General features: G+C 36.8%; 1 protein-coding gene across 23 annotated transcripts in view; it reads right to left on the bottom strand.

Annotated features, from left to right (window-relative positions):
- ZPLD1 (zona pellucida like domain containing 1) overlaps positions 1 to 22,346 on the bottom strand; it is a 108,214-nt gene that overhangs the window by 8,235 nt on the left and 77,633 nt on the right. For 22 of the 23 annotated variants that reach the window (XM_080576558.1, XM_080576557.1, XM_080576553.1 and 19 more), the window contains 6 exons: positions 12,921 to 13,034; positions 7,730 to 7,950; positions 4,920 to 5,101; positions 4,188 to 4,260; positions 1,453 to 1,550; positions 729 to 809 (listed from right to left, as the gene is read on the bottom strand). In XM_080576558.1, the coding sequence (XP_080432684.1) occupies positions 729 to 809; positions 1,453 to 1,550; positions 4,188 to 4,260; positions 4,920 to 5,101; positions 7,730 to 7,950; positions 12,921 to 13,026 (761 nt within the window). In that variant the 5' untranslated portion in view covers positions 13,027 to 13,034. Of the gene's footprint in view, positions 1 to 728; positions 810 to 1,452; positions 1,551 to 4,187; positions 4,261 to 4,919; positions 5,102 to 7,729; positions 7,951 to 9,809; positions 9,891 to 12,920; positions 13,035 to 22,346 lie in introns of those variants that run through there. The other variant, XM_080576565.1, reaches the window with a different exon arrangement.

Raw genomic sequence — 22,346 nt, forward strand, 5'->3', positions numbered from 1 at the left:
TCAGTGCTTTAGGTCCTTGAAAAGACCACAATGCCACGATGTCCAAAATGTGCAGCCACAATCTCCCTGCTAGGCTGCACAGTCCTGTGCTCATTGTTACAGAAACACTACGATTTGCAACATCACAGCTATATCCAAAATACCATTTAACTCCAGTGGCCCCAAAAAATTGAGGGCTGAAACAAGAAGTAATCGTGTGCTAACCAGCATAGACAGGTAACTCCAGATGAAGACAGCCTCTCTCCAAGCAACCATCACTGATGAGACTTAATATGAGATACTGCCAAGATACTAATTATGTTTTACAGAGTTCCAATTCAAGTAAGTATTATTACTGGGACTAGCGGGAGCATCTAGTAATCTTTAATCATTTGCTTAACTCCTTTCCTGAACTACAGTCTTTGATGTTTTATATCATTGTCATTGACCACAAGGGTATCTTTATTAAGATAAAGTCCAGTTTAACCATTCAGTTTTGGTGTTTCTGATCTCTAGCACAGCCATTTTGGATGTATGCTTCTCCACCATAATTCTCATGACTTTGAGCTTGATTCTTTGTTTATGCTCATAAACAAGACAAGACCTGACATGTTGTAAATCCAGCCCTCAGGCCTCTCTGCTAACTTTGCTTAGTTTTCAGGCAGTTTTAGAACACCATTAACAGGGAGATTTATAACCATGTTTTTTAAAAGAAGTAACCACAAATACTGGGTTTGCATAGGACGTACCTGAGAAAAAGATCATACCGAAGATCATCACCAGGATTACCAGATGGCGTGGTGTAACAGTAGTCCATCAAGACATTCCACCTGTACAGGAGGCAAAGTGATAGATGATGAAGTGAACTGGCAACATAAGAGAAGGGGTGGAGAGCAAGGGGGATAAGGTGAAAGGACAGTACAGGCAAGTGTACAAACTAGTAATGCAGGCTGTTACACTGAAGCTGAGTTACTGTGTTTAAAAGCTAAAGTACTAGGTTCCAACTATACCACTTGTTTCTTCCCAACTTAAAGAACTAAACAGCACACACCACAGCAGTAGAACTTTATAACTCAAATCATATGGTTTCATGCGAGACAAAAAACATGCCAATCCATATGTCGCACACCTCTTCTCAGAAGTGATGGCCGTATATAACTAGAAACCAAAACCTTCCCATTTTTAAAAGCCCAGGAGTTTCTCATTTGTTCCTCATTCGACCCTTTCTTAAAGAACAACAATATAGGGTGTAAAGCATAACTTGGAAAGAACTTTCATTATGATAACAGCAGCAAGATATGCACTCAACATCAAGGACTTGATAACCTCCAGCTGAGGGCAATGAGCTCAAACATTAAACGTCCTTCTAACCCACAAAGAAAAGAAAAAAGACTGATGCTTCTAAATCAGAATAATTTAGAAACCCAAGAGCTGAATAGCCAACATGACAAGAAATAACATCCATTATGGTACCTGCCATCAAGGTTGGTTGCTCTCACAGCTGCATATATTTTTGTTTTCAAAGGTAAACCTGTACTTGGGATAAGGAGCTGCTGGCTGTAGGTTGAGTCCTGAAAAACAAACATTGCCTCAATGTACAAGAAATCCCACTGTGACAACTCAGGTGTACCCATCTGCATTCACAAACTGAACTCACATCTAATTTCTGACTCATGTAGGACAACTATTTACTTAGTCCTCCTTCTGGGAGGAGATAGAAAGCAGTTCCAGAGCATTTGCCTACAAGTTTGTCTGTAAAGATCAACAACACTTGACTTGTCTTACCCTATGCAACTATTTGGGGAAATCTATTTATCATTTTATAAAGTGGCTAGATCAGTAATCAAAGAAAAGTTATTATTTATGAACAAGGTTTCAAGTTAACACCTTAATGTCACCCAGTGCCTACAAGCAAACAGTGACTGCTGTAGTTTTCTTTAAAGAAGAGATTAACTAGGTTGTCACAGTGCAGTCTTGCCCAGGAAAGGTTCTTACAATTATTTAATTTAGTGGAGATAGCAATGCCTCCAGGCATTATTCATCTTAAGCTTTAGACATATTCCAATATCCAAAATGTAATTTTCATGGAATTTGTTTTGTTGAAGTTTTAAAGTAACAAATATTTTCATTTAAATTCTAGTATTTCAAAATTCTGTTTCAATAAATTTGTATGTAACAAAAAAAAAAATTTCCCATATATAACTACATAGATATAGCTGTTTTGCTAGTTTCTTTGTTCACAGGCTGAATCATTAACATCACTTGAGCAATGACCCACAGATGCCATGAAACAAATACAGAGTGACAGATGTTAATTTAGCGTATCAAAATGCACTTACAGGTAATGTCATCTATGTCAAATAAGTTGCTAATCCAGAAAGCACAGGGATTCAGCATACTGAGACCTCTTGTGAGAGGTCAAAGCACTCGATGCATAAGAAAAATTTTGTTAAGTGAAACTTTGACAGTGCCACAATAATACCAGGTTCATTGTGGCGGGCAAGAGCAGCAGCTGACAGTAACGAGAAAGATTAAGTACATAAATCAAGTGATTTTTCCAAGGGAATGATGCCGAAAATCACAGTTTGCCAAATGTGTACTCACTTCATTACTGGAGGACTTGGGAGACACGCATGCACACACAGACCAGCTCCCTGACATGCACAGAGCAAGTCTTAGCAGATCCATTCAAATGAGATCATTTCTTAACACAGCATAAATATCTCGCATTGTAAGATCCTTTAGGATGTTAAACAGGTATGTTTGCCTTCTTTAAATTCAATTATACATTTCTCTGTTAACTAGCTCTGTCAAATTTTGCAAGCTAATAAAAAATTTTCTACACTAAGTTCCTCATTCCATCAGTTTTGGAGGATGAAAGTCCATCTTTCCAGTAGGTAACTGAGAAACAAAGGCACTCTCAGTACAAGCATTAATAGCATTTTTAGCTGAGTGATTGCAGAATTAGGTCCTGAAAGGCAGCAACAAACAAGTGGTGGTCAACTCCTTTATTTAGAGAAGTTTGGCAACTTTTCCCATCCCCATCCTTTTGGTCACAGGATTATTTAAAAATGAGAGAAGTATAATCTTCATTTTAACAGATTACAGGTTGTTATTCAGAGCTCTGTTCTGTCAAACAAACATGATTTTTTAAAGAATGCCTTTGGAAAATGTCCTGTTACAATATTTATAGCTCATTATGTTCAAAGTTTAAAGCATTGACTTTTAAATCAGTTGCATGAATTATAACTCAGCGTCATGATGGCATGAATAATAATGCAAAAAATCAGAATCATAATTTACAAAAATGTTGCTTGATAGATTGAAAAAATGATATTTAAATCAGGTATTTAAAATGTATGAACAAAATTTTTAATCAACGCAAAAAAATCATTTCAGGGACTAATGTTTTTTTTAAGTAGAGGTCCACACATTTTTCACATTTTACTGTCACCTTCCGTATTTACATAGCAAAAGCTTATACAATAATGCATATCAAAGTTAAATTATCTAAAAGGTATGATAGAAGTGTTAGTTGAAAGCTGTTAAAATTATTTACCCTTAAAATCTTGAAAGTTCATACACTAAGATAACAAGCACTGTGGGCTTTAGGTTTGGAACAAATCCCACATGCCTCACGACAATTAGGTGATCAAAACACTTACGAGGTTTGAACATAAAAATACTCCAGCAAAAAATGCTACAGTTTATTTCTAAGGGAATAGATCTAGATTTATTTATTTTTATTATTTTTTTACAGAACTCTACAGAACATCTGTATCAGTACAATGCATCTATGCACATATATACACAGATGTATATGGATATTAGAAATATGCACATAAACATAATAAATGCAAACAAGTATGCACTCTGGAGTGTGATTATTATTACTACAACTGATTATTTGCATTGCAGTAGAACCTAAAAGCCAGAGCTGCAAACTGAGGGACTGTATAAATACAGAATAAAGACTGTGTGTGTCCTCAAAAAACAGCCATATAAATACAAGAGGTACATGCAAACAAAAAGGACAAGGGAATGTAGATGAAAACTGCCCAGAAGATGGTCTTGGTCCTTCATGGGAGAAATGGGAGAGTAATAACGCCAAATGAAGGGAAGTCTACATTTTGCTGTGCTAATCCAGCTTGCACCCACAGAACAGAGACAGATTTAGTCTAGGTCGTGTTACTGTGTTTTATACTCACATTGTAAAGCAACAAATTCAAAGTACTGATAAATGTACCATTGTTCTCTCTTACAGAAATAGCAGCTGATGACCTACAACAGAACCAGAAATCATTGTGAAGATCAAAGAATACAGTTTGTCTTTCCACACTTCTGTGTTCTTTTTTTTTTTTTATCATTAAAAATCTCAATGAGCTATATCAAAAGGAGTTAATTTACACATTTGTGTTATAAACTTCAAAAATAGAAATTTATAGTGGAAACACTGACAGAACCTTAACTATATGGAAAATAATAGATACTGTTGAAAACATGAATCAGAAAAATAATTAGCAGAGAGGCCAAGTGACAAAAAGGAACCGGCTTTTCATGATATATAGGGTCTACTCATGGAAATATTTTCTCTATACTCACAAACTTACAAACAATTTCATGAAGAATTTTCATGTTTGTTGCTACCATTTTGTCATCAGAAAACCACAATTTTAAGGCAACTTTTGCATCAACTAAGACAAAAGCAGGTCTTCATTAAACTATGTTATCTTACAGAGTTATGCTACTGAAGTTTTTCTCCTTTGTACCACCTCTTCTTTCCCTTCACTGTTTTACAAAGTTAAGTATCACTATTGTTGACAGTACTGCTATAGCATGCATATACTCAGGTGTGCACATCTGTATATGTATATATATGCACACATGTGGGCTTATGCAGACATGGGAATGAAACACATAGGAATGAAAAGCACACTTACGAAGCAAGCTGGGTATTGTTAACCAGGTATTCCAGTGGATAGCTACAGCTAAATTTATACAGAAGCCCAGGTAAATAGCTGATAATCGTTGGTGGGTCTGGTGTATCTATATAGCCCGAAACGTTACCTATCTGTATCACTGAGGTATTCCCATAAGCACTGATACCTCGAGCTGAGGACACCTATTGAGGGAGATAGAAAAGAAATATTACCAGAAAGTTGAGCATGGAACAAGAGATATGCCTAAGAATACTGATGTCTTAGACCATCATTTACCCAGAAATATCTTCAGGAAGATCTTTCAAACATGAATTTGATTTATTAACACCATGTTGCCTGTGTTCTGTTTCTCACCTCCCCGAGATCAAGCACATACAGTTCACAGGGGATACCGCTGATCCCAAAACATGGGCTCAAGCAACATTTGAATAAAACTGATAAATCCAGGTACAAACTGTTTCTCTGCACATTCCCAATGAATTCACATGACTTACTGGGAAAAGCTGAAGGAACTTTTCTATTATGCTTAAATAACTATGAAGTAGATACACAAACAATTTTATTTACAGAAACAATACCTAGTCACTCAATGTTTATTTTTGACAAAGCCAATTTACTTTATAAGCAGATACAAACCAAGCAGCTGAACTTTGCATCTGTGTTTTTGCCTACATTATACATCTCTAAACGATAAACTAAGCAGAAAGAAAAACTGCCATAAATGCAAGTTAGATATTTAATGTAAACTCAGATAATGCCTCATTTGAGGATGCCAATACAACCCTAATTCAGTCCCTGGACTGTGTTCTGGTGCATTGCTCAGGCTCAGAAACTGCTGAGCCAGTAAAACAAATAGCTCTCCAGAAAGCAGACCCTTTCCTCCTGGTAGCAACCTGCCCCACTCCATCTAATCTGAATGAAGGGATGGTTTGTGAGAACAGCAAATAAATACGTCCCAAATTACTTTCTCATTAGGCACAAACACAATAAAGCCAGATAAACATGGCACTGGACTTCAGCTGTAGCATTGTATTAGCTTCTGCACTATATCAACAAAACAAACACTTTCCACAGTTTTATAGCATGCAATTTCTTTAAAAGCCATTTCATCACTTAGAAGAGTCACCCTGAGGTGCCCATGAGCTGCAGCATTTTGTAGTAGCACAGGATATGCAGCAGGTATATTGATTGTTTAGCTACAGGGAAGTCTGGTGGAAGATACACAACTATGCACTTTGCCAACGGTACGTGGCTAGTCATTCCATAAATTGAAGGAAAACGCTGAATATCAGATTTCCTAGAATCTGTCCCTTGCCTAAGAAACACAGCCTAGAGCACAGGGGTAACCAGCTACTGCTGTTTGGCTTTCTCCCCACCCCATCCCCCCAAAATAAAAAAATTTGTCTCCAATACTGCAGACCTGTATTTTATCTGAGATCTGCCCAAAATGCTACCTTCCCTTTGTACTACTCCATAGTAAGAACATAACACTACCTGCTCCTTCATCCTCTTCTTGGCACAGCATACAAAAACTTAGACCAGGTGAGGGGAAATTCTTGTCAAATTTTTAGCAGCTACTGCTTGATCTCTGTATCCTGTGCAGCCTTATGGGAGCCCCAATCTGCATTTATTTGGACTGATCAGACAGCAAGCTCTTACAGTTGTAATCAAACAGCAAGCTCCAGGAGGTTATGACCAACTCCACAGGAAGAGCAAGAGGTTCCTTCCTGTCAAGCTCTCCTACCGCAAGTCATGGTAGCTTTTCAGAGAGGCTGGGGAAAGAATCTTGAGTTCACTGAACTGTTTGTGTTCAAATAACAAACAGTTCAAAATAAAACTCAGCCTCTGGCAAACAGGTCAGAGAGCATATTGAACAATTCAGCACAATTTGAAAAAATTATTAGTAACTGAAAGCAGCAGGGTTGTTATGAAAACTGACAGGTAACTAAGTATGAGTATGAATTCCAGACACCAGATGAGCCTTAAAAAAGAATACATTTTTATAAGTCATTCATAAATAGTTTGATACAGTGATCAAAGATTGAAGCTGAATGTATAAGTCTGAACATCAGTCCTACATCTTGTCTTTTTTTTCTCATGAATTGAGCACATAGGTAATATTTTATGTTCTGTATATGTTCGATTTTTTTTGTTTTGTTTTTTGTTTTTGTTTTGGTCAAACATTCTTTCAAATTTTTGCTTGAAAACTTCAGTTTGTTGCCAGGCAGTTCTAAATATAGCTGTGATTTTACACGGAGAGCACTACTTGCAAAGATGCCTACTGTTAGCTTCCTCTCTTGGGGTTGGGTCCTCTGGCTGGAATATTCCCCCTGTGACTTTCAGCCTGAAATCCCTGCCTTATCACAGAGCATATAGTATCATTCAGCAAGTCCTCTCCTGTGAGAGTGCAGAGGTACCCAGTCTATAACTCTCACCTGATCAACCAACTCTTAAAAATATTTTTCTTTCATTTCACAAGTAGGTATTTGAAAAGTTTCAGCAAAACAAGACACGCTCAAAGGTTTTAAGAATGGCTCGCAAAAATCCCCTTTTCCACTGAAAAAATTACTGCAATAAAAAAGTGTCCTATGTAATCACAGGGCAAGCTTGTCCCACCATATTGCCTAATTAGAAATCAAAATAAATTATTGACTTTGTTTTCTTGTGAAGAAAATATAATGTACATGTTATATTGCTAACTAGGAAAGACGACGTAAACATTATCTGTAAAATACACAATGCTGTCAGGGCATTCGCTTGATCCTATGCATAAACATCCATGCTACCATTTCACTTTGATCTCATCTTACCACTAAAGTGTTTCCACAGGATTCCAAAGTACTCAGATTGATGATGAAAATGACCACTGCTGGAAAGGTGTTGTTGTTGATGAACCCCCTGCAGTGAGCATCCCCATGTTTCCCATTCAGAGCCAGATCTGTTTCAGAATAACCAGAGAAAAGAACTGTGCAAAAATTTATCTTCATAGTAATGGTCTGCACTCCACAGAAAACATTGATATCTCGTTCAGCTGCACAAAAATAAGACAGGAAAAGATGTAAGAAGATGCTTTTCAACAAACATAAGTACTGCAGCAATTAGTCTAGTGTTGCACCTTCTGATCAAATCAATTTTTAGACCCCAGTCACAGAAAAATATTAGAACATAAGGGGTCAGAATTGCTTTATTCTGAAAAAAGAATAAAAAAATAAAAAAAAAATAAAAAAGATATATTTGAATCTACAAATTCACTGAAGAAAAACAAGAATTAACACAGTAAATGTAGTCTACCATGCAAAAAAAAACAGTGCTCCAAACTTCCCCAGCAAGTCATTCAGTATTACATCCATAAACCGAAGCACTGCAACGGACTGGAAAACAGCAAGTGGTTATATATTTGGAGTTAGATTAAACAGTCCTTTTCTGAAACAGTAATTCCCAGCAATTTTGAGAAACTTGGGAGGCTGAGTTCTGCCCTCCAGCCCGCTCCAGATGACATCTGGCATGGAAGTCATGTGCACTTGAGGTTGTCTGGAGTCCACTTTGTACCAGACCACAGTCTCAGGCTGTGCAGAAGACAATGACTGAAACCACAAGGTGTCTTGCAATCTGTCATTCTGTACATTATGGCAATTTAAAAAGACCTAGGAAATAGCAACTGTTACAACTGATCAGTTTTTGAACAGCAGCAAAAGAACTCCTTGGGATGAATTTGACCCTTTATCTGAAAATTCTGAAGATTTTTATGTATTTGAGTAGAAAAGAATCAGGTTAGGATATAGGAACAAGGAATAGTTTGTTTGAGTCCAGAGCTAGCTATTATATAACTTTTCTATAAGCAAGCTCTTCTCCTTGCAATTAGATGACGGGGAAGGGGGGGAAGCATTTATTTTTTCCCCTAGTGCTCTGTGAAAAGGTGTACTGCATCATGTTCAACATAGACATTACTCCTTTATATAACAACTCATTTAATACACCCGCTTAAAGATTAAGTGCTATTAAAAATTGTAAAAACAACTTCAGTCAATACCATACCATTAAGCCTGCTGAAATGAATTGTTTCACTGCACTGACACAACAGAGAGGAAATGAAATCTCTATTACAATGAACTAGCTCTTCCCCCATGGTACAGAAGCACAAGCAGTTTAATTTAGACAGCTTTAATGGTGGCTTTAAAGCCAAAACAATCAAGTACAGGAAATAACAGGCTAAACTCTGGCCTTAGCTAATGCGGTGATAAATGTTACTCGCTGGGTGTAAATTTGGGCAGAAAGATACTGGAGGCAAAAACTTAAGTTGAAGTGACGCAGCATGATATTCTCCTGGTTTGTACGTACACTTATTTCCACTAAAATAATGTAAAAAAAAACAAGATGCACGCTTTGGTATCCACTACTAGAGGGTTGTTATAACCCACTTAATGGGTATACTAAGGTAGAGAGAATAGTACAGAAAAAGTAAATAAATAACATGCTTTCACGCTTGCTCAAAGCAACGAACAGATTGTAATAAATCTCAGGATGTAATATAAACTAGCTCACTTAATTTTATAACTCACTTCAAGTCTTTTAAAGAGCAGGGTGTTACTTTTCCTGTTAAAGTACCTTTACCACTTGGCAAAATTCTCACTTGACACTAATGAAATAAGAACTCTACAGTACAAAAGCATCCTTAGCATTATACAGGAGGATAAGCTGCTTTCCCAGACTGAAGTTTTGCTCATGCTTTACAAGGAAGTATTATCATCACATTTGTTCACTCTGCAACTCAAACATGGTATTTGTTCAGAAGTGAATCTGAAACTAGATGCAAACGGATCTATTGTCTCTTAAGACTATCAACACCCAGCAAATTTCTTGTGAATTTAGAAAGTTAAACATTATCCCTACCTATGTACATTTAAACAAAAATAGTTTCATTCCTCCAGTAAAGGCTTCTGGTTTTCTGAGTCAACCTTAATCACAAGTGTCCTGTGCAAAACAGAGCACAGCTCATGAGGTACACAGATACTGCAGTAACAGACACCATCGAGTCACGGGTGGACTCATGGCAACACAAGCCGAATGTTGACAGCTCCGCTCCCTGGTACCCCTCCATTCACTGCCAAGATTTGCCATAGAGCAGACAGAAATACCTGCGGAGGATAAGAGTTTGCCAGAACGCTGTTGAGAAAAGTCATTTCACCAGAAGTATTTATAGGACATTTATAGGTCAAAACCAGCCTCTCTGCACAAGCCTCCTCTTGATCGAATTCCTGCTTCAGTGGTGAATTAAAATGCATAGTGCATGAGAAAAAGTGGCAGTATATTCTGGAGATGAACTAGCTTTACTAAGCTTCGGTATGCACTTACGGCAAGAGCCCCTGAATCAAAGTTGTGTTTCCCATCTGAAGACAGCTGTACTGACGTGGCTGTACACGCCAAAAGCCTTCTAAAAGCTATGCTCTGCTGCAATGCAGAACTAAAGTTTTTCATCCAGGCGACTCTCTGAAGGATGGCAGGATTTGACCTTATTACATGCTGTAGAATATGTCTACCTTACAGTACAAAAAGTCAAAGTATTTTCCATCTACCAAATACATTTTTTTCTTGAATCCTTCTAATTATCTCATACTTACACTGTAAAACCTGCAAGCTGCAGGAAGAGCCCTGTCTGGTTATTTATCAAACTACTTATGCAGCATCATCCCGATGCAAAAAGTCACCTAAGCAATAAATGATAAAAGCACAAACAAATGAAAAATGGATGAGCTCTAAGGGTCCTTTAAGAAGACTTAATTCCTCATCTTTGCTGAAGACAAGCTTCCTAAACTTCTGTTCTTCACAGCGTTAAGTAAAAGAGCAAACAACTTCCAAAAAAAAAAATCAATGGCCTCTGTGGTACTTGCACACCACAGGCCTCATCTAGAAAGTACACTCTCACCCCATGTTCGGAACTTCAGCTGACAAAAACATTTCTAATGAGGAACGAATAAGGAATGGAGAAGAAAATTCTGCCTATAACCAGGCCCTGCAGGCAATATCTGTGTCTCAGAGACGCTTGTTTGAAACATTCTCTTTTTTGACCCCTCATTCCCTGCTTCCCTTACACTTGACCTCAGAAGGCAGTGAGGCCTGCACACACACAAAACCACAGCCTGAGCCATGTGCCACGGAAGTGACCAGAGCAAGAGCGAGCCCCCTCTTCCAGCAGAGGCTCTCACCCATCCTCTGGGTTTCTTGAACCCATAAAAGAGAGCTCCAGCAGGATCCACTAGCCCCTGTATGTTACCTAGCAGTCCCTCCTGAACACCGAAAATACCTGCCAGATTTGAGGACAACAGGGTTTTTGTTTTCTGGGTTTTTACCTCTAACTCAAATGAATGGCTAACATAACCAGAATTTTTTCTTCAGCCCTGAGTTTTGATTAAATTCCAACCTTTGAATCTGTGCTGTTTGAGATCACAAACAAGAAAGAGCAGAACTCAACTCTCAGCTGCTATGTGCAGAACAGCGTGATTAGAATTGACTTTTAAAAAATCTGTGTACTTGTAGCCTAAACAGATGTGCCCCTGGACTCCCTGAGATTCATCAGGCATGGAATCTGATATAACCATTAGTATGAGAAAGAACTGCAAGTGGCCCCTAAATCTCCAAATAAGAGCTGGATTCAGTTCATGGGTATCACATAGCAAATATAAAACCTTGGCACAGGCTTAGTGCAAAAAGGTGACCAGAGAAGCTTTTACAGAGCACAGAAAGAAGAATCTAAGCCTCCCTCTAGTGGTTGCAATCCTCTCAAGAAGCCTGAAATGGGAAAAAAGTTGCATGAAAAACTATGTAAGGCAGATCTGAGGCAGGTGGGTCCAATTCACCCACAATTTTGAGGCAAGTCTGTAAAGCTCTAAGAACAGAAATATAGTTCATAAAATACTCAGCTAAACAATGATTTTTGCCACAGAAAGAAAAAAAAATTGATCCTTTTCACGTCTTGTATTTCTCTATTTTTCATATTCACATCAATCAAGTGAAAGATTCAAACCCACTGTTGGTCTTCATGTCAGCAAACCACCTAGCAGTGTGATGTAATAGGAAACTGAAAACATGTATGCTTTCTACCAACTTAAATTTAATAAAAAGGGCTGATCCTTCCTGAAGGAAAATCATCACTATAATTATTTGAAAACAACACTGAAAGGTATTACAGCATAATACTAAACAGAGAGATCATCATGGTACCATTTGATTCAATCACTACCTTGGAAACAAAAGATGTGAATCAGTCAAAATCAGACTCATATTGTTGTTATTCTGTCCAAGAAACAATGGAGGCAGAAGGATAAGCCATATAACAGACTAAAAAGATTCTTTAGCTGAGTAAATTCATATATGTATTGCTAAGATCAAAATGCAATTTTATTTCTGACTGTATTAACAGCTCCAGACATCTGATGTCCCCAGAACAACTTAATTCCCATTTTCTTAAGGCATGAATGTAGGTCATCTATAGATAAGTCTCATTGCTTCACCTGCTCCTAAACAAGAGCTTAATATTGAAATGAGGCACTGAATTTTACCATCAACTTCATTTTGTGTGAAAATTGGCATATATTCCTGTATTTCAATAAAAGTACGTAAGTAACTCACACAGACAAAACATGAAAGAAAACCCAGATAGAAGTGTCAAACTCTTAAACCTATAAAGAACATTTAAAACACCATGACCTCTGATAAATTTCTTGGACAGGACAGAGCCCTAGCAAAAGCAGGTCAAACACAGCTCATGTGAGAGGAGTTGTATTTGTTAATACTAGGCTGAATTTGACCCATTGTGCAATTAAAAAGAGCGTTAAACATAACGTTAGAGCAATTTTATTGTCACTCAGATAGTTAACACTCTCTTAATGTGAAGCCCTACCCCCAGGCTTCAGACAGATTTAAAGCTCTGTATTTAAAAATAAGCACTGCTTTGAACCAAGACAATAAAGAAGCCATTTAGAAAAAAGTCTATTAAACACTTACCAGGAAACCTGCTATGGAGGTTAGCATCACAGTTGTATCCATTGAACTGAGCAGTCACCGAAAGCACTTTAGTCGTCAGCAGGAGCAGAAACCATACCTGTTCCATTGCAAAACCTAGCAAAACATTAGGTGGTTATTACACACATCTGCTCATTGCATTCAAGATGCTTACTGCAGACATTTAACCACTCGGGAGGTGATGGCCTCCAGCAAAGGAATCTGGAATAAAGCTCACAAATGTATGGGAAAGTGGCCACAGGCAGCTGGGCCCATTTCTCTACTTCTGAATAATGAATAATTTCTATTAACTTCTACAGATTTTAATCATAACTTGTGGCAAAAGAGATACTCAAGGACGATATAAAAAAGGAAAACCTTCCCTAAAATATATTAATAGATTTGAAAAGTGCTTACGTATTTAAATGCAGGGAGTTTTTTAACAATTTCAATGTAAAAAAGCCATTGAGAAAGATAAATTAAACAGAACAATAGTTTTATTTCAGCCAAGTCCTTGAAAACTGTATGGATAAATGGCTTGTTGAGCACTTCTCAGACTCACGGTCCTAGAATGAAATCAGTCCATATCTAATTGCCAAAAATCTGTTCTTTGAAGCATGCATACAATTGTATTGAGCTCATGTACAGAGTTGGCATAGAAATTACATCTACTTGAATCATACCTGGCAACCAGACTAGAAGGTCAGAACGCATGAATTATTAATGTCTTGAGTAATTACTCTTCCTGGGAGGAAACCTCCAAGGTGTAATACCTATGATATTTAGCACAATGAAAAAAACATCTGATTCACACATCTGTCAAAAATATCCCAGAATATCAAATATCAAGGGTTTTTTGCACGAACCTAAGTCTCATTGCTTGGTTGTTTTTTTGTTTATTTTTGTTTTCTTTTTCTTTTTCTTAAATGATCATAAAATCTCTGCTGACCTGGAACTCAGATACACCAATACTCTTTTCATACACAGGAACCAAGCAATTCTGAGATTTAGGAGATTTGCTTCCTCCAACACTACAGCTACAGACACCGATCACCACCTTTCTCCAAAAAGACAAAGAACATTTATCAACTCCACAGACACAACACCACCTCCATGCAGGCATGGAAAAAGCTGGCAGAGAGAGAATATTTGAGACAAACCCCAGGTCTTGTAACAGGACCATTTGTGGCCGTACAGGGGTCTGAGCTAAAGCCTACTCATATTAATGCAAAAACTTCCCCTAATTTTCAAACTGGGCTCCTGGAAAATAAACCTGGGATTTAAGTCCTGCATGGAGAGAGGGACCCACAAAAGACACTCCCAAATGCTCCTTGGCAGCAAACAAACCAGCAAGAACAAAGCAGTGAGCCACAATCTACCTAAGGAAACCAAAGAGATGTCCATTTATCACCGGGGGAGTCCAGCCATTCACTCCTACATAATTCTGCTTGGAAGTACCTAGGATAAAAAATTGGAATTGGAAACACCAGGTTCCTTGTAAGCATGCATGTAGTCACTGGGACTTGGCCTTTGTATATCCCATCCAACTGGAACTATTCTATTCTTAATAAGTCAGGTGTAATTTCTGCTATCCTATCCAAAAGCAATTTCATTATGTAACACCTGCACAACTTCTCGATCGAAGTGTGACCTATAGCAAACAAGGCAACCTCCTTTTAGTTTCAGGGGGATAAAAAGCTAAATGAAATGACTCTTTGACCCTCTGTTCTTTTTCAGTTAGACTTCTGTGGAGGTTGACAGCACACACAGCTAATGCTGATGAAGAATTAGGAGAGAAAAGAAATTAAAATTCCTAACTGGTTTGCTATGAAACCTCTGCATTTTTATGAACTCCTTACCCTTTCCTCAGAATAAGTTGTGTTGTTTTGTGTTTTTTTTTAACCCATGAAAATTCAAACTGTTTTGGAAGAAACGTTTTTAGTTTGGAAAATTGACATTTCTCCAGTGTACTGGATCCTCACCTCTGCTTGTACAACAGTTACTTGGATAAAGTGGCTATTACTGTTCTGTTGTATATGAGCTAGTTTCTGATGTCTGTTACAACGGTATAAATCAAGGGCAATTTACTAAGATCTAAATCTGACTTCAATTTTCTAACTGCTACAGTATTTTTTGCTACCAAAAAAAAAGCCGTTTGAAAAGAATTTAATGAAAGATGACACTGACAAAGCTGTAGCTTAGCTATTATTTTAGATGAAAAGCAGAGCTTATAAGTAAACTCTAAAATTTTAATTATTAAACTTAACTTCTGCTGCTGTGTTTCAGAGGAAGGAGAGATGATTGCTAAGGACCAAAACTGAATTAAGACATTAAGTATTTATAGCATTAGTTCTCTAGCTGCATTCAGAGCAAGTCAGATTTTAACGCCACCGCTTACATCTAACTTGCTCCCCAACTACTCACTCATCTGCAGACGGATCAGCATGCAGATTCCACATCACCAGTTGGGCTGACTCCTGCTGATTTCAGTTAAATAAGTAGCAATGTGCCTTTTTTATTGTTATTATTATTTCTTGTGAGAGAATGCAGGACTAGAAAAACACCCAAGAGGTCAACCTCACCTATCCGTTTACCTCTGTACGAATCAAGGTAGTCGTACCTGCTCATTCAACTTGCTCTTAAATGTCTCTAGCAATTTCTCAATCAAAAATGCTAAAACCTCAATATTTCATCCAAATAAAAAAGCATAAAGTTTCATCAAAATGGCACTTCTTGTCTGTACATGCATGAAATGAAAAAAAAATCTACAAAAACGGGTAAAACTCAAGTGTCAAGAATAGGGTTGTTTATAAGCCATCAGTCAACATGCTTACGTGAAAGATTTGTGTCTGCCCTTTTTTAATTCCTCTTAATAAGGCACTGAGTTCTTAGAGCCATTTTTGAGGAATACAGTTCTAGGTGTTTTCCAAAACAGTATGCTTCTCTGGTCCAGCAAGCAGCGAGTATATTTGTCTGTTAAAAAGACATTTTCATGATCCTGAACACATCAACACACACTGCAAGGAAAATGTGATCCTTTCTATGGAACTCTTTGCTGAAAAAACCCACCCTAGGTTTCACTACTGTACCCAAAGTACTTTTCTGTTTTCTTCGGACTTCATTCTCCACTTTTCTCTGCTGAGCATCATCAAGGACCTTTCCATGTGTACGTGATTTACTGTGTTTTATGACATTCAGTATAGTGCTTGGACTCACCGAAACCTCCAAGCCACCTCAGAAAATCCTTTCATAGTCACTTAAATGATTTCACTTCCAAATGTTTCTGCCTCCACCCATCCACCTAAGGACACCTTCAAAACAAGGATTGATATTTTCTATTTAGCAAGTGAACAGTTCTTTTCATTGACTTGGGGATGGAGGTAAGGTCTGTGTACAAGACTTCAGTCAACACCAAAAGAAGTTCACATGGCAACTCTCTTAAGTATTCACAGTAGAACAGATTTAAAAGACAACTACAGACAAAAAAGACAGGGATTTGAAGACTTACCAAACATGGTTCGTTAAATTATTTCAGAGATTGAGAGACTGTGGATCATTTAGATTTCTAAACCCGCCAGTTCAGTGGAAAAACAGCCCAACGTATTTGGGTTTCAATGTAATAAAATGACACTAAGCTTTCAGAATGCTGAAGTAGCCAGGGTATGAGTCTCTGCTGAACTGAAGGTTTTATATTTTATATATATATATATATTATACATATATATATTCAGCACAGAGTCATAACTGCAGGTCTTGCTGTTCTGTGCTGTATATCATTGAAGGATACAAAGAGGTAATAGTTTCAACATGCATTCCTCAATTCAATTATTATTTTACAAATTTTTTATTATATTTACAAAAAGTAAAGATGTCTACAATTTAAATAAAATCTATTTTGCATTCCATTTAGAAATTCTGTGGAACAGTTACCTACCTAAATTCCCACTTCATTCCTTTCATTACCTGACACTCAATTCTCTTGTTCATCCATCCTCTTCAGAATGATCTTCAAAAATTTTCCATTGTCAACAGCATTCACTACTGATTCAGCCCTTCATTTTTATTGAAATTCATTTGTGAGCTAGTGCTGACTTGAGCATATTATTTATTTCAAATATTCATCTTATATAACAACAGTTTATAACCTACTGCTTGTTCTTAATTTTCCATTTATGGGGTGTGGCAGTGCTGCAAAATAATATGGTGATATTTATGTCTCTTGACAGGGTAAGTCTTTCAAAAAGAACAGTTAATGGGAATAATGAAAATTTCTGAAAGAAAATTATAGATGTGATAAGTGCATAATAAAGTTAGTGGAATAAGTGTTCCATTTACAAGTGTTTTCATACAGATCTAGTAACTGCCTAAATGGTTTCTAGCAACATACATTAGGTCTCTACAAGTAATGGAATAGAAAAATTATTGCTTTTACTCAAAAATATTTTCAAGTTATATTGTTCAATGCATACTATTTCTCATAGTCATCTCATGACAGAATAGTTCCTTGTCTTTTTGGTTCATGTCCGTCCTGCTGCTGCACTTGCTTCTGCATCTGCACTGAAGTTGTGGAGCATGTTAATTGCACCTCCATCAGATCTTCCAGAAGTGTTTTCCTTACAGGTGTGTACCAGGTCATTTGCATTTAAAAGTAACCTGACAAACAAAACCAGAAAAATAACTCTATGTCCAGTCCTCCAGTGGAACTTTCTCATTTAACTGGCACATCCCATTGTAACAAATTATCCAGATCATGTTTTCTCTATCACTGCCTTTTTTACATCCTTAGCTCTTCTCACACAGATGAAATAGGATTTGGACATTTATAGTATCTGTTTTGAAAACAAGCTCATGAAATGTTGATAATTCTTTTTCTAAAGGAATGTGACATTAAAAAAGGGCACCCAAGATGCAAAGAACTTTTTAGGGACGGGTTTCAACTTATAGATTTCCCCCCACTTGTGGATAATATTTGTTCTCAAGACTTGGAAATACAGAATTTCTTTTCTTGCAGATTCCTCTGACTTCAGACTTCAGTGCCACACTATTTCTGAGATCAAGTAAAATCTACAAACCTGAAAATATAGAGATATACACATATACATAACATATGTATATACACATACAGACACATATCAGATTTTGAAGACCAGCACTTTCTTAAACCAAAAGCTGATGACAGAAACCTGAAAAACAAACTGGATGTTCCCAAAGTTACAGCATTTGACGGTACTATGCACTGGAGTTCAAGTGTAATGTCACAACACATACAAGGAAATAATAAAACTAAGAACATTTAATGTCTTTCTGAAGAAACCACCTTCCAGATTCAAGTCTAGTAATTTTGGTGTGGATTCCTTTTGTGGAAGATCAATGCCTCTTTATCTGTCCCTTCTTTTTAATCCTATGTGAAAGGTTGTTGTAAAGGGACTGGAAAATCAAAATTTCATAAGCTTTAGGATAAAACTAAATTTTTTGTACTTTTTTCAAAAAAACAAGTCCAAAAATGTGTTCAGTCTCATTTTTGGACACTGTAGACTTTAAATCTAGATCAGCACACTATACGGGCAACTGAAAATGAAGACCCTAAAATATGTTGAAGTAATACATAGCTTTCTTCTGAATTGAAGTGAAATAACCATTCTAAAACCATTCTAAACCCTGAACACAGATCTGAAAATCCAGATCTTATTCCCAAAGACATAGCTTTGGTTATTTTTGTGTACCTTATTACTGTTAATGAGAGTTAAATGTGTTTGTTGGGTAGATAATACAAAAGCCTTACAGCCATAAAGTGTCCTTCAACCTATAAAGTCAGCAAATATGCATAGAGATCATAGCAGCCTTGGTACATCCGCAGCTTCTCATAGCCCTTAACAGGCAAAACTCCAGCTAAAACTTGCTTTTTATTTTACCTGTCTGAAGGCTAGGAAAATGTAATCAGTGTGCCATACTGCCTATAAGCTGTTAAAACAATCTTTTAACACCTCAAAACATTCTTAATAATTTAAATAATGTACTCTAGCATACATGTCTTTATTTGCTGTTACAACAAATCCTTGAGTACACTGAGATTTTTTTTTTAATTTTTTTTGTAGTATGGTCTGAATAGAAACTCACTGCATACTTAAAAGGTAAAAAGAGAAACAGTGATCAAATGAAGAATATGACTACATTAAATATTTCCAAGAGATTCATACAAAGTAGCACAATACTTTCCAAGGAGATATGAGACTAGAAGCGAAACAGCTAAAGCGTTTTAAAATAACTATTTTTGAACAAGCCATACACTGAGTTAGTAGATCCATTTGTTGAAAACATGGATCAAACTGTTGACCTGCTATTCTGTGCCAAGCATGAGAGTTACTCTAGTTGTTTCCTACATCCACTAGCGAAATACAAATGAGTTTACCCCATTCCATACTGTTTTTATTGTAGTTATGCTTAACAAACAGTTTGATTTTACTTAAATATCACCAGAACACACGCTTTTTTTTCCTCCCACACAGATCATCTGAATAGTCTACTTAGATCTTTATTCCTGCATTTCAAAGATATTGTTAAAACTCCTTCAGACATTTGTTTTAACAGCCTAAGGCCTTTGAGAACACTAGTGTTTTCCAAATAATATTCATCATAACATATAAGAAAAGTACCTAAATATTAAGCATCTGATAGGCAAGCTAAAAAAAAAAAAAATCAAATTTGTTTGAAATGTTTGACTCCATGATTCTCGGATTCCTCAATAAACTGTGAAAGCAAAAAACGACTAAAAGCTTCAGATATATAAAAAAAATAAATTACTTGTCCTGAGCCACACAGGAAAGATTTCTATGCTGTTCTCCCAACCTGCAAGATTAATCATTGTTTCCCACGGGACATTCACACAGATATGAAGTGCAGAATGCCATCACTGAGAGCAGATTTGAGAGCCAACCTTAATGATTCTGTGATTCTATGACATGCAAAACTGGTCTGAAGCAAGTAATCAATGGTCATATCTTCGGACTGGAATTTAAAAAATCAAATTCAATTAAATTTAAAAATTCTCTTCTCACTTTTATACTCTTTATGTTGTCTACTACATAAGAAAAAAATATACATCAAAAGGAGATAGAGAAAGAAAGCAAATTCAGTATAGGATTTGAAGACTATTGCAGTCATCTCAAAAAAGATAATTTTAACCCAGATGTGGAAGTCCTTAACAAAGCAAGACCTCCTTTTCATTATTAAAATTCATAATCTGGTGTTTTGCACTTCGCTCTACATTTCTCCTTAATCTTGTGAGTTCGAAGTTAGATTCATAGTGCAACTTTGCACAGAGTTAGCTTCAACATGAAAAGGCAAGAATATAACTGAAAACATACTTCCTATTAAAGTCACTGCATATCTGATTAGCATCATAAAATTAAAATTATTTTGGATTTCTCACTTTGGTCACAGAGCATTATAAACAAGAAAGAAATTCCATAGTTAAAAGAGACTGATTACAAAACAAGGACCATCACTTTACCATGAGGCTTACAGCACTCACCTACAGACTGGTATGCAGAAGTATCTGCAATGAGCACAATGACTACAGAGTTTGAGTCATTGGTTAATTACTCTGAATATTGAGAAAAATTGGCTGATTTTGTTGTTGCACCTGTTCCACATTGTGTTCCTCTTTCACTTTTAGAAGAGATGTTGCAATTTGAAAATCAGTAAGAGACTAAAGCAAGTCCAGGATCATCTTAGACAAATACACAAGCAATGGTTGAGCAGGGTCCCCAGTATGGGCAGAGACCAGCCCTAAATCCTGGAATGAACACGTTGTTTCTAGGCTAAAAGCTATTCAACACATGCACGTTCAGGCTATTCATTTCCTTCTCAGACTGCTGATCATTATGGGGGTTCCATCAGCTAGCAAATTTTCAGAGACCATCAAATCATTCAATATAGGCCACTAAAGAGTCATTGCATGATAATGCCTTCAGTCGCCTCTAATCATGGTCTGGATTCAAAAAACACCGATCTAGAGATGAAACACTCTTAATCCTATTGCCTGCCCCAAGAGCCTTGCAGTCACATGGGCAGATGAAGATCTAAATGAGTATCATTCTACTTAATTACTCTTTTTACGCTTTTGAAGAGAGCAATATAAATATAAATCTTCAGTAAATAATGCTTGATGTCACTAGCAAGTAGATTATACTGCAGCCATCTGTTTGCAGCTTGAAAAGTTACCATTAAAATAAGACTTCACCAACAAAAAGCAGCAACAGTTTATGCTATCGGGATGACTTCATTTTCCTGACTTTTAGGAACAGAAATTATGCAGTAAAGCTGTAGAATACTGCTGTAGTATGGTACAGCCTTATCAGATCCTTAAAAGTTAAGCAAATAAAGGGTAAATATTGCTGCTAATATCTTGGTCTGACCAAGTATAGAGAACCACAAGTTTCATAAGCACTTGAAATCAGAGAGCACTTATTGTTCTGAAGCTTACATTTAAAAAGAAAATACTTTTTATTATGAAAGATTTGCATATGGATATTTGTTTCACTGTGCTTTGAGTCCCTCTCCTAGCTGTTTTGGACTTATAACAAGGCTTGAAGTAATTTTCAAGCCAGCGTCTAAAATAAGCCTAAGGGATACTGCTCAAGACCTAGCTGAAAGAAAACAAAACATCACGCACTAATAAAAAAAATTCTTTGATCAAAAGCACACAAGCAGGGCCAATAGTCCCTTCTTCTGCTGCACTTAGACCATGATAAAGTTTCCTCTCACAGTACACACAGCAATTAGAATAACTATGTCAATTTGGATCGTATCAGTTCATCAGCTTAACTGAAGACTTGATTTCAAATCCCTGCTATTTTTACTCAAGAATATATTGTCATTATTAATACTTTAAAAAATAATGAAAGGTGGTGCAATTATCACATCCAGTCTGCTTTGTGACTGGAGACAATGTCATTTCCAATCAGCAAACCCATTTCATTATATTGCAGTGGGAGCCAGATAAGTCTCGCTTATCAAAATTTTCTTCCATCAATGCAATGATTGTGGGAACAGGCACACTGACACCACAACTTGGATAACATTGTCTCCCTCAAGCAATTGATTGTTTTCCTCCTGAAAGCAAAGTGAGCGGGTTTGACATACATTGGTAAACTCAGCACTGCAAGGGATTTTTAACCTTTCTCCCCTCACATTAACAGTGTGGGTCTGGTCTGGGTACATTTAGGTAAAAGATAAATTGAGAAAAAACATCTTGTCATAGTTGGATGCTAATTTGCCTTCTTGTTTTCATTAGCCGTTCCCTAAAGACCTCTTTCCCAACCAACTCCATCTGAGACTTCCCAGTGAGATTAAATTTGTCAGGCAAGTGTTAAAACGACAACTATTTTTTTGTAAGTTACAAATAATTTGACATTTACCAATATTTTA

Source organism: Anser brachyrhynchus (genome assembly GCF_964034855.1).
Source record: "Anser brachyrhynchus genome assembly, chromosome: 1".
Taxonomy (NCBI): domain Eukaryota; kingdom Metazoa; phylum Chordata; class Aves; order Anseriformes; family Anatidae; genus Anser; species Anser brachyrhynchus.